The sequence below is a fragment of the Plasmodium sp. gorilla clade G2 genome, assembly GCF_900097015.1.
Source record: "Plasmodium sp. gorilla clade G2 genome assembly, chromosome: 13".
Classification (NCBI taxonomy): Eukaryota; Apicomplexa; class Aconoidasida; order Haemosporida; family Plasmodiidae; genus Plasmodium; species Plasmodium adleri (nom. inval.).
Window position 1 is genome coordinate 1,110,483 of NC_041705.1, and position 12,595 is coordinate 1,123,077.

General features: G+C 20.0%; 3 protein-coding genes and 1 non-coding gene across 4 annotated transcripts; 2 read left to right on the forward strand and 2 right to left on the reverse strand.

The window, feature by feature from the left end:
* Positions 1 to 842: 842 nt before the first annotated feature.
* On the forward strand, positions 843 to 1,066 carry PADL01_1327700. The gene has a single exon (XR_003699379.1). It is a non-coding gene; the product is annotated as a Plasmodium RNA of unknown function RUF1 (non-coding RNA).
* A 1,310-nt stretch (positions 1,067 to 2,376) lies between these two features.
* On the forward strand, positions 2,377 to 3,177 carry PADL01_1327800 (transcriptional regulatory protein sir2a; the record flags this gene model as incomplete). The annotated part of the gene is made up of 1 exon (XM_028683826.1): positions 2,377 to 3,177. The coding sequence occupies one exon, from the start codon at positions 2,377 to 2,379 to the stop codon at positions 3,175 to 3,177; it is 801 nt and encodes a 266-aa protein (XP_028539965.1).
* A 132-nt stretch (positions 3,178 to 3,309) lies between these two features.
* PADL01_1327900 (conserved Plasmodium protein, unknown function) lies at positions 3,310 to 4,491 on the reverse strand (the record flags this gene model as incomplete). Its single annotated transcript, XM_028683827.1, has 1 exon — positions 3,310 to 4,491. The coding sequence occupies one exon, from the start codon at positions 4,489 to 4,491 to the stop codon at positions 3,310 to 3,312; it is 1,182 nt and encodes a 393-aa protein (XP_028539966.1).
* A 796-nt stretch (positions 4,492 to 5,287) lies between these two features.
* PADL01_1328000 (DNA-directed RNA polymerase 3 largest subunit) lies at positions 5,288 to 12,592 on the reverse strand (the record flags this gene model as incomplete). Its single annotated transcript, XM_028683828.1, has 5 exons — positions 5,288 to 5,354; positions 5,483 to 5,695; positions 5,830 to 5,951; positions 6,040 to 7,352; positions 7,504 to 12,592. The coding sequence occupies 5 exons, from the start codon at positions 12,590 to 12,592 to the stop codon at positions 5,288 to 5,290; spliced, it is 6,804 nt and encodes a 2,267-aa protein (XP_028539967.1).
* Between the last annotated feature and the right edge of the window lie 3 nt (positions 12,593 to 12,595).

Here is a 12,595-nt window from a genome sequence, read left to right on the forward strand (position 1 = left end):
CATCAACTTATTTTAGCTTTTGGAAATTTTTTAAATTAAAATCTCTTAAAATATTTTTATAAAATAAAGAAGGTATTGAACTTTTTTTTTTTTTCCTATATTTATCTCTATTTTAAGGTTCATTAAGTAGAGATAAAAATATTTATTGTAATATAAAATTATAAAATTTATCTATATATTTTATATATATATATATATTAAAATACCTTTTTTTTTTTTTTTTTTTTTTTTTTTTTTTAATTTTTATGATGTATACATATATAAATATTAATATTAAATAAATAATTTTTTTAATTTTTAATAAAAAAAAAAAGGATGATGTTATTCTTATAACTTATATATTATATATAATATGTTTATATAAATAATCTTTATATTTAAGCAAAAGAAAAAAAAAAAAAAAAAAATTTAAAAATGATGAATGTTAATAAAAATATAATATATATATAACATTTTGTAAATATAAATTTTTAAAAACTAATATATATTTTATATCATTTTAAAAAATAATTTTTATATGAATAATTTTATAAAAAAAGTATATTACATATTAATAATATATATATATATATATATATATATATATATATATATATATGTATAATAAATTTACATTATTATTTATTAACTTTAATAACGATAGGTACGTTTTTGATATTAAAAAATATACATAGTTAAAAATGAATTTTTTTTAGTACTTAATTAATATACATAAACAAAAAGAAAATATTGCATATATATATATATATATATATGTATAATATATTTATGTTAATAAGAAAAAAGAATAAACATTAATAAGATTTAAAATATTAAACATGATTAAAAAAAAAACATATTTATATGGTTAAATTACACTCAACGATTTAATTTTTTTTTTTTTGAATATTTTATCGTTATTTATTTTTTAACCTAAATTAAGTTATCATTCAATTTTTTATTTTCCCAAAATAAAAGTTGTATTGATATTTCTCTTCATATTCCCGGTATTTTCAACGCCCATATTAGGGCAGCTTCTTGTTAAGTAGTGTTGATTTTGCCGTAACAAAACGGAGAGGAACAAAAATAAAAATATTAAAAAATTTATAAATAAATTAAATATTATATGTGTATGTATATCTAATATTATATGTATTATTCTCTCAACTTCAAAAAGGTATTTTTTTTTTTTTTTTTTTTTTTTTTTTTGTTTGGGAATTATGAAAAATTATAATTTCATTTAATATTCTATGCACATTGAAAGCATAAAAATATAACTGATATAAAATAAATTTATAATATGTTTATTATTATTTTATCTCTTCAAATGAATATACCACAATATTATAAGACATACTAGTTTTTATTGTAATATTATTGTATATTTTTTTTTTTTTACAATAAATCTCTTAACTATTATGTGTATATATTTAAAGGTGTTAAAAAAATATAAAACAGGAAGGTGCATAATATGTATATGTATATATATATATATATATATATATATATATATATAATTATTCTTCCTCTTGATTGTCCATTTAATTTCTTTAAATAAATATATATATATTATATAAATGTCCATATAATTATATAAAAAAAAGGAAAAAATCATAAAATTATTTTAAAAATATATTTACGTAGTAAAACAACAAAATGATAATATTATAACAAATATAATAAATGGATATTTAACATTATAAAATAATATATATATATATATATATATACACGCACACATATATATATTTATTTATTTTATATAATTTATCGTATTAGAAGGTCCTTTTGTTCAAATATTACAAGGGTTTTTATTTTTTCCCTTGTTTTTATAAAAATTGTGTAAAATATATAATTCATATGATATAATATTTGTAATGAAAATATTAAAATAATACATACATATATAATTAAAAGATTTATAATGTGACACCCTTCTATATAATTTATTAAGACGCTGCTTTTTTTCAAAACACTACATTTATAATTGTATATTAATATATATTTTTTATTCCTGAAGTTATTAAAATTTATATTACAACTTATAAGCTATTAACATAATTTTTTTAAATTTAACACTTGTATATCGTATTGAAAAAAAAAAAAAAAAAAAAAAAAAAAAAAAAAAAAAACTTTGTTTCATGTTTTTCTTTTTCTAAAAAAAATTTACATATTTTTTATAAATATTAACATGAAAAATAAAGTAGAATAATATTGCTATTATTTAATAATCCCAGAAAGTACAATCAATGCACAAAAAAAAAAAAAAATATATATATATATATGTATAATATATACATGTATAATATGAATAAAATATATATATATATATATATGTAAAATATATATATACATATATATAACATATAATTGATAGCATTAAAATAATTATATATTATGGGTAATTTAATGATTTCCTTTTTGAAAAAAGACACACAAAGTATTACTTTGGAGGAGCTAGCCAAAATAATAAAAAAGTGCAAACACGTCGTTGCCTTAACAGGGTCAGGTACATCAGCAGAAAGTAACATCCCAAGTTTCCGAGGGTCATCGAATTCGATATGGAGTAAGTATGACCCAAGAATATATGGAACTATATGGGGTTTCTGGAAGTATCCTGAGAAGATATGGGAAGTAATACGAGATATATCATCTGACTATGAAATAGAAATAAACAATGGTCATGCAGCATTATCAACTTTAGAAAGTTTGGGTTATTTAAAATCAGTAGTAACACAGAATGTCGATGGATTACATGAAGCAAGTGGGAATACAAAGGTTATATCATTACATGGGAATGTATTTGAAGCAGTATGTTGTACATGTAATAAAATAGTAAAATTAAATAAAATAATGTTACAGAAAACATCTCATTTTATGCATCAGTTACCACCTGAATGTCCTTGTGGAGGAATATTTAAACCGAACATTGTATTATTTGGAGAGGTTGTTTCATCAGATCTTTTAAAAGAAGCAGAGGAAGAAATAACAAAATGTGATTTACTTTTAGTAATTGGCACATCATCAACAGTATCAACAGCTACTAATTTGTGTCATTTCGCTTGTAAGAAAAAAAAAAAAATTGTGGAAATTAATATATCCAAAACATATATAACAAACAAAATGTCTGATTATCATGTGTGTGCAAAATTTAGTGAATTAATTAAAGTGGCAAATATATTAAAAGGGGTCAAGTGAAAAAAATATGACACTAAATGTAGCTCACACGTACATATATAAATATATATATAAATACATATATAAATACATATATATGTACATATATATATATTATTTATTTTCATTTTATTTTTTAATTTTTTTTATATTTCATGTTCCTAATGTGGATACATTCTGTTCATTTGAAAACTTTTCTTTTAAATATAAAAATATGGATTTTATTTTTTCATCATCTGGGATATCAGAAAATTTATGTATATGTCTAAAAAAGGTACATAATATGGTGACACATTTTTGTATATGCTGGAACCATAATATCCATTGATCATAATTAGTTGTAATATTAGGTTCTTCTAAATAAATATATATATTTTCGTTATTAATATCTGTATTTATATTTTTTAATATTGGTAAAATTTCATCTGTTTTTTTTAAAACAAAACCAATTAAAATAAATAAAAATAAGATACCTTTTTTTGAAAGTATATTTTTTTGAAAAGTTTTATTCATAAGATTAATTAATTTTAATTGTTGGTTATCTATATTTTTAACTAATTCTTCTAAATATTCTATTAAATTTTTTAATGCTTCTTTAAATAATTTGAATTCATTATTTTTATAAATCATATATATACAATCAATAAAATATATAGAATTATTTAATAAAAGTTCATTTTCATTATCATTTATAATATTTGTATATATATTATTAATATTAACATTATTTCCATTTAATTGTGTATAAATATATTTAATAGTTTCATATTTATTACATGCATTTGATATTTCATCATATAAAAAAGAACATTTCTCTTTAATTATGGTTTTCATAGTTTCTATTCTATTCATTTTATTATTATATTCTTCTTGTTCTTTTTTTAGTAAATTTTCTTTTTCTAAATTCTTTTTTAAAATCTCTTCTTGTTCTAATTGTGTTTTTATTCTTCCTCTATTAAGTAATTCTTTTTCATTATTTTCTTTTTCTTTTTCTTCTAATAACTTTTTTTCAATTCTTTTATTTTTTTCAATTTCATAATTTTCTTTAAATACAGTCAATTCTTCTTCATATATATTATATAATATATCAAACCTTTCTAATAAAACATCAACATTTTTTATCATCTTTTCTCCATATATCTTTTTTTCTTCATTAGTTTCATTTCTTCTTATTCTAATTCTTGTTATTATTGGTTGTATTTTTTTTATTTTCTCTTCAAATTCGTCATATAAACTAAGCTTATTGAATACTTCTTCTTCTTTAGCATTTAGTAATTCACTACAAATTTCTTTCAGTTCCTCAATGCACGCAGATGCTACTTTATAATCGGTCATTCGTAAGTAAAATTAAATAAATGTAAATATTATATAAATATATAAGAAATAATATGCTTTTTAATATAAAGGATTCTCTTTTTTTAAAAACATACATATATATATAAATATATATATATATTATATGTACATATTCCTATATACATTTATTACTTTTATATATATCTTCTTATATATATAATATTGTTATTATTTTCAGTATCAAGCTTTTTTTATTTATATTTCAGTTTTTTAGATACCTATTCATTTTTCCATAACATTTAAAATAAAAGAAAAAAAAAGAAGAAAAAAAAAGATATTTTTAATTATATATTAAAATTTTGTGTATGTATATATGACTAAACATTTATTTATAATATATATTTATATATACATATTATATATATACATATAATTTCTTCTTTTTTTTTTTTTTAAATATAGGTGAATATTCTTATAAATATATTCTTTTATTTTATTTTATACAAAAGGGTTGTGTTTTATATAAAAAAAATGTTGATTCAACAAAAAAAAATTGACAAGAAATATAATAACATTATAAAAAATATATATACATATATATATATATATAATATATATATAATATAATATAACAATTTAATAAATTATAAAACAATCTCCATGGATTGTCATATATTAATCATATAAATAAATAATAGATTTATAAAATAAAATATTTCGTTAATTATAATATATACAATTAATTATATTGTTTAAAAAAATATATATATAAAAAAATAAAATAATAATTAATTAAAACAATATATATATATATATATATATATATAGGATATATTTAATAATCTATTGCCATTTCTCTTTCTGCCCTTTCGAGGAGTGTTAAATTTTTTGTTTCCTTCTCACTGAAAAAAAAAAAAAAAAAAAAAATACATACATATATATATATATATATATATATATATATATATAATATTCTTATAATATCCATACTATGAACAATATATATATTTTTTTTTCTTTTCAAACTTACAATTTATAATCATAAAGAAGTTGAAAGGCTCCAGTTCCAATAGGTATGTTTTTTCCTACAATTATACTCTCACTTATATTATTTATTTCATCCACATTTTTAAAAAATGATGAAACAAATAAATGTTCATTGGTTTCTTCAAAAGATGCTAACATTAAGGTACTCTGTCGAGCCTTTTGTATTCCAAACCTGTTTATACCTAAAATATCTCCACTAAAAAAAAAAAAAAAAAAAAAAAAAAAATAATATAAGAAGATATAAAAATGTAGCTAACTAAAAGGATATATAAATAAATAAATATAAATATATTTATATATATATATTTATATATCTTTAAATAAACTAACGTAAAGGCCATAATATCGGCTAGGAGCATAATGTGTCTAATATCTATATCAATACTATAAGCTTCTACACATTTTTTAATTTCATTTATTATTGTTATTCTGGCTGCTTCTATACCCAAAACCTAAGAAAAAAAATAAAATATAAAGAATATTTTACAAATATATATATATATATATTTACATATGTATCTTCCGTTTTTTGTTAATTACTTGAAAAACGTTTATGACATGATTAGAAATGATGTGCTTAAAATCAACACCTTCTAAACCAAGAACATAATTCAATGAATTTCCTTCTACTAATATTGAGTATACAGTTTTTTTTTTTTTTTTTTTTTGAATATGTTTTTTGTTTCCATGACATATATTTAAATTTTCATCATAAAATTCGATTTTCTCATTATTAATATCATGTACATTTATTTCATCAAAGTTTAATGTATCTAAATTTATAGTGTCTAAATTTATAAGGTTGGGTTCTTTATTTATATTTTCTTTTTTAGCATTTTTTTCTTTTATTTTGTATCTTAACCTTTCTATAAAATGTTCTTCGACATTTTCTAATATGCTACCATTGTCATTAAGATTGTTTCCATCATTGTTAATGACATCAATTTTATTATTATTATCATCAATTATATTATCATCATTTATATTATCATCAATTATATTATCATCAATTTTATTATCATCATTTATATTATCATCATTTATATTATCCTCAATTTTATTATCCTCAATTATATTATCATCATTTATATTATCATCAATTATATTATCATCAATTTTATTATCCTCCTCAACATCCTTTTTTTCTTCACTCTTCAATTCACTAACAACGCTATCCTTTTCTGGCATATGAATAATATTCTCTCTCTTCTCGAGATTATCATCACTTTCTTCTTTCTTAACACGAATAGCAATATTATTTTCGTCTTTATTATTATCTGTTTTTTCATATACCTTTGTGCCTTGAGAAACATTATAATACTCACCCATATCATCACATATTTCATCTTCATTATCTGTTACTTCAATATCTTCTTTTTTTATGATACACCTTTTAATATCTTTATCTCCATAAATCAATAGATCTAGTAAACCTTTTTTTAAGGATTCCATTTGAAAAAATATAAATTCATCATTTTTTAAAGAAATATGTAATTTGTATTTATTTATTACATTAATATGTATTTTATTAATTTTTATTTTATTAATATGACTTTGTTTTAATATAATATCTTTGATATTGTATGCATTGATATTTAGAAAAAGCTTCTGAATTAATTCTTCATTAAATTTTACAGATAGAAATACACCTCGACTAGTATAATCTTCTTTTATATACATACAAATATCACGTATTGTTGTCTTTTCTAATTTAGATTTCATCATTAAAGCAAAATTATAATTATCGTTCACTTCTAAAGGGATGTTTAATATTGGTGTTTGAATACTGTTAGATGCGTTAATTATTTCTTTTATTCTAGGAACACCTAATGTCACATTCATGCTAGCCACACCTAACAAAAAAAAAAAAAAAAAAAAAAAAAAAAAAAAAATATACATATATATAATATATATATATATATATATGTAATATACACAATGTTGGAATTATTAACCCATTACAAGCATTTGATATTTATTTATTTTTTTAAATTTTGTAAGTACCTGCAAAGTGAAAAGTTTTCAATGTCATTTGTGTTCCGGGCTCACCAATGGACTGAGCTGATATTGAACCTACAGCATCACCTGGTGTAGATATATATTTAAAATATTTATATATATTAAAAAAGATAAAAAGATATAACTGTTTTAAATTAATAAAAGAATAATTATGAATAATATATCTATGTGATATATCATAATTTTTAATAATATAATTAAAATAATCATTTTTTTTAATTAATTCAATAGATTTTTTAAAACTAAAATATTTATATATATTTATAGCTTTAATAAATAACCATTTTTTTATTTCTTCCATATATATTTTCATTTTCCCCGTATTTTTTTGATGAGTTGGTTTTTCTTTTTTAGATAATTTCGTATGAAGAAATATATTAGTAGGAATGATATCTGTTAAATATTCTAATAAAAAGCTAGTCCATTTTATTATTTCATATGGAAATAAAATATAATGTTGTTTGTATGATTCTACATATTCAAAAACACTAACAAAACCAATTACATTTTTAAATATTTGTCTATAATATTTATTATGATATAATATATCATTTTCATTTATATTATAAAAAAATTCTTCAGAGAAGTCATTATTTTTATCACCTATATGAATAGTTGTTGTAAATTCAGTATTATTATTATTATTATTATTACTATCATTATTATTATTATCATCATTATTATCATTATCATTATTATTATCATCATTATTATTATTATTATTAGTTGTTGTTGTGAGTTTATAATTATTTATATCAATATTTTCCTTTTCTTCTTTAAGATGATATATTCTTTTTTCTTTATTTTTTATTTTTATAATTTTCTTTACAATCACAGAATCCTGATCAGATGACCAATAATCTTCATGATTGTCCATTTTATTTTTCCATCGATTTAATTTCTTCTTTTCATTTCTATATATATTATTAATTATCTCGATTTTTTTTTTTAAGTTTTTACTCATGCTATTATATTTTGACTGTACGAATTTTTTTTCTGAATTGTTCAGGAAAATTTTTTTTTTATCGATCAAATTTTTTATTTCGACAACATTTCTATATTCATTTACAAAATGATAGATGGAATGATAATCTTTAGGTGGTAATATGACATTATTTTGTATTAAAGACAACTGATGGTTAAGTAAATGATGTTTGTTTTGTATATCTGTACATTTCATATAATCACATGAAATATTATCATTACAATGATAGATTTCTTCTTTTTTTTTATCTGAGGCAACACATGCATTTTTTGTTACGACTTTGTTGATGCATTCTTGAGAATCGTCATGTATATCTGTTATTGTTGCTTTAAATGATTGTTTTTCTTTTCTTTTATTTTTATATAATTTTTTCATTTCCATTTGTTCAATATATGTATTATTATCATTACATGTATTATTAACAGTTATATGTTCTTCTATACTTAGCTTCGAAGAAGAATCATTTTCCTCCTGATCATTTATAAATGGAATATTTTTATTTAAATCTAAACTAGTGATAATATCTTGATAATTACATTCCATATTTGTATAATATTCCATAATTTTTTTAACTAAGAATTCATCATGTTGTAAAGGTATGAATAGATCTTCTTCTACAATATTATTGGAAACCAGTCTGTTAATAATATTATGTATAACAAATGATTCGTTATGGACATAACAATTATTACTATAACATTTGATATTACTATCACTTTTGATATTACTATCACATTTGTTATTACTATAACATTTTCTATTTTTATCCCATTTGATATTACTATAACATTTTCTATTTTTATCACATTTGTTATTACTATCACATTTTCTATTTTTATCACATTTATTATTAGTTGCTTTATTTTTATGATGTATGTTATCCATGTGCGGCATTTGATTTTTATAAGATAATAACAAATGACTAGATGATATAGATACAATATGATCAAATACTTTATCAAACTGATCAAGATATGTATTATTATTATCAATATAAGAAGGATTTAATGCATCATCTCCATATATAAATTGTACTATTTGTTTATCACATGATCTTACAGAATAATCATAATGAATTGATAAATCTTCTAAAGCTTTCATAAGTCTTCTTTGCATGTAACCAGTTTCAGCTGTTTTTACAGCTGTATCTACTAAACCTTCTCTACCTGACATAGTATGAAAAAAAAATTCGGTTGGACTTAAACCTGTATAAAAAGAGTTCTGTACAAATCCTCTACTTTCTGAATCTTTACAATGAAAATGGAAATGTGGTAATGTTCTATTTATAAAACCATTTTGTATTCTTTGACCTGCAACATTTTGTTGTCCTACACATGCAATCATTTGTGCTATATTAATTAATGCTCCTTTAGCTCCTGAATTAAACATAATTAATGGTTTATTTAAATAATGTAAATACTGATTACACGTTTTTCCAGCATCATTTCTTAAATCGTCAAGTATACTTTTCACTTTGATTTCTAATGTTTCTTCTAATGTACATCCTGGTTGTATTTGCATTTTCTTTTCATTATATAATAGAATTTCATTATTTACTTTTTCATATCCTTTTAATAATAAATCTTTTTTTTTCTCAGTTAATGTTGGTGATGGTGTTACATCGTCAATTCCTATAGTCATACCTTTATTAGAAAAATATCTACTAGTTAATTTAGATAATCTATTCATAATCTTTAATGCTATATGACTTGAATTGTGATGAATTAAATAATAAAATAAACCATACTTTGATGAACCTAATACTTTTTTCCCTAAAGAACCACATATTAATTCAGATTTATAAAAACAAACATAAGAATCATTTACACATAAATGTTTTAAATCTCCATATTTATTAGAATATTCTCTTTCTTGTATTTCAAAATTAATAATTGTATTCTCTTTTTTATTTGGTTTTATTAACACACTAATTAATTGTTTTCCTGTCCATAATTCTTTTGGTTTTAATATAGCTGGAATAGGTAATTCAATATATAATGAAGCATCAGAAAAATAAGAACATAATAAACAAAATGTATCTCTATCTAAAAATGTATCTTTATTTGTAATTATATAAGATGCAGATAAAAAATCTTGTGTTAATGCTATTATCACTTCTCCATTCTTAGGAGTTATTAAATTATGTTTTACACTCATTAAATATAAAGCTTCAGCACGAGCTTCTTCTGTTTGAGGTACATGCAAATTCATTTCATCACCATCAAAATCAGCATTATAAGGAGAACATACACACTCATTAAAACGAAAAGTTTTGTAATCCATAATTTTTGCTTTATGACACATAATAGACATACGATGTAAAGATGGTTGTCTATTAAATAAAACAATATCTCCATCACATATATGTCTTTCAACTATATCTCCAATATTTAAATGTTGTATAACATGATTTTTATTTGCATATTTTAAACTTATTTTATTGAATTGACTATTTTTCCTTTCTTCTTCATTATCTTGTGTGTGACTATAACTATTATTATTATAAATATTACTAATACTATTACTATTATTATTACTATTATTATTATTATTATTACTATTATTATTACTATTATTATTATTATTATTATTACTATTGTTTATATCATTGTTCACATTATCTATGTGAGATATATCTTTTAAGGTATTATTACTATTAGTAGTATACGAATTATTATTAACATCTTTTATATTATATCTAACATTGTTACTGTTGTTATTAATATAATTATTAATAACATTAAATATATTACTACTATTATTCATATTATTCATATTGTGAATGGTATTAATGTCTGAAGATGGGTCGATAGCCTTTTTTGACTTCTTTATTATATAATTTGCTCCTGGCCATTTATTACAACCATTTTTTATTAACCTTTTTAATTTATCAATATTATATTTATTAACTGTCTCAGGATATGTCAATCTCATGGCAATAATTTTTGGTATCACCACTTCATCTATAGATATATTAGGATCAGGTGATATGACTGTTCTACTAGAGAAGTCAACTCTTTTTCCTGATAAATTACATCTAAATCTTCCTTCTTTTCCTTTTAATCTTTGACAAATCCCTCTTCCTGGCTTAGATATATTTTGTGTTGCTAATAATTGTGACACTGCTGGTGAATCACTATTAATAAATCTTGTAATTTGTAATTGTAAGAATTCGACATTCCCTAGAAATTGATTGGTTTGATATCCATTAGTACATTGATTATATATAGTATTATTTAATTGTGTTATTTCAGAAAGAATACAAGTTAAATCATCTTCAGCTGTTCCATGTTCATCAATTATAACAGATGGTCTGATTGTATTCGGTGGTACTAATAAAGCAGTTATAATTAATTTTTCTGGATTTTCTATATTTAATAATTTAACATGATAAGGATTAATATTTTTAAATAATTTCAAAACATATAAACTATTTAAATCTTCTTCTTTTATAATCATTTTCCCATTTTCTTTTATTTTTAATATATGTTTTAATTTCATAAATTGATCTAAGCTAGGCTTTATTATTTTTTTAATTACTCCTTGTGGACTACCACATATATAACATTTATTTACTTTTTTACAATTATTTAATATTCTTTTAAATAAATGTTTTTTATAAAAGGAATCATCTGTACTCTTTTTTTTTAAATTACAATAAAATTCAATTTTTTCTTTTGATAATAATATGTTTGAACAATATTTACATATACAATATAATATATGTATAATATATTTATAATAACCAATATGAAATACTGGATAATTTAATTCTATATAACCAAAATGTCCTGAACAATTAATTAATCTTTTATTACATGTTTCACATATAGAATTACTTTTATGAGCTCCAAGTTTTAAATCTAAAACACCATAAGGATAAGGTATACCACTATTATTCTTATACATCTCTCTATTCATTATTTTCACTTCTGAATATTTTATTATATCCTCTTTACTCATAATACCAAATCTAATACTTTTTATTTCACAATTACTTTTTATATCTTTTACAAATCTTTTCTTCATGCTACTTTCTTCAATGAGCCTTTTAAGCTCCTCTATATCGATATTTTTCTTCTTCATCATCAT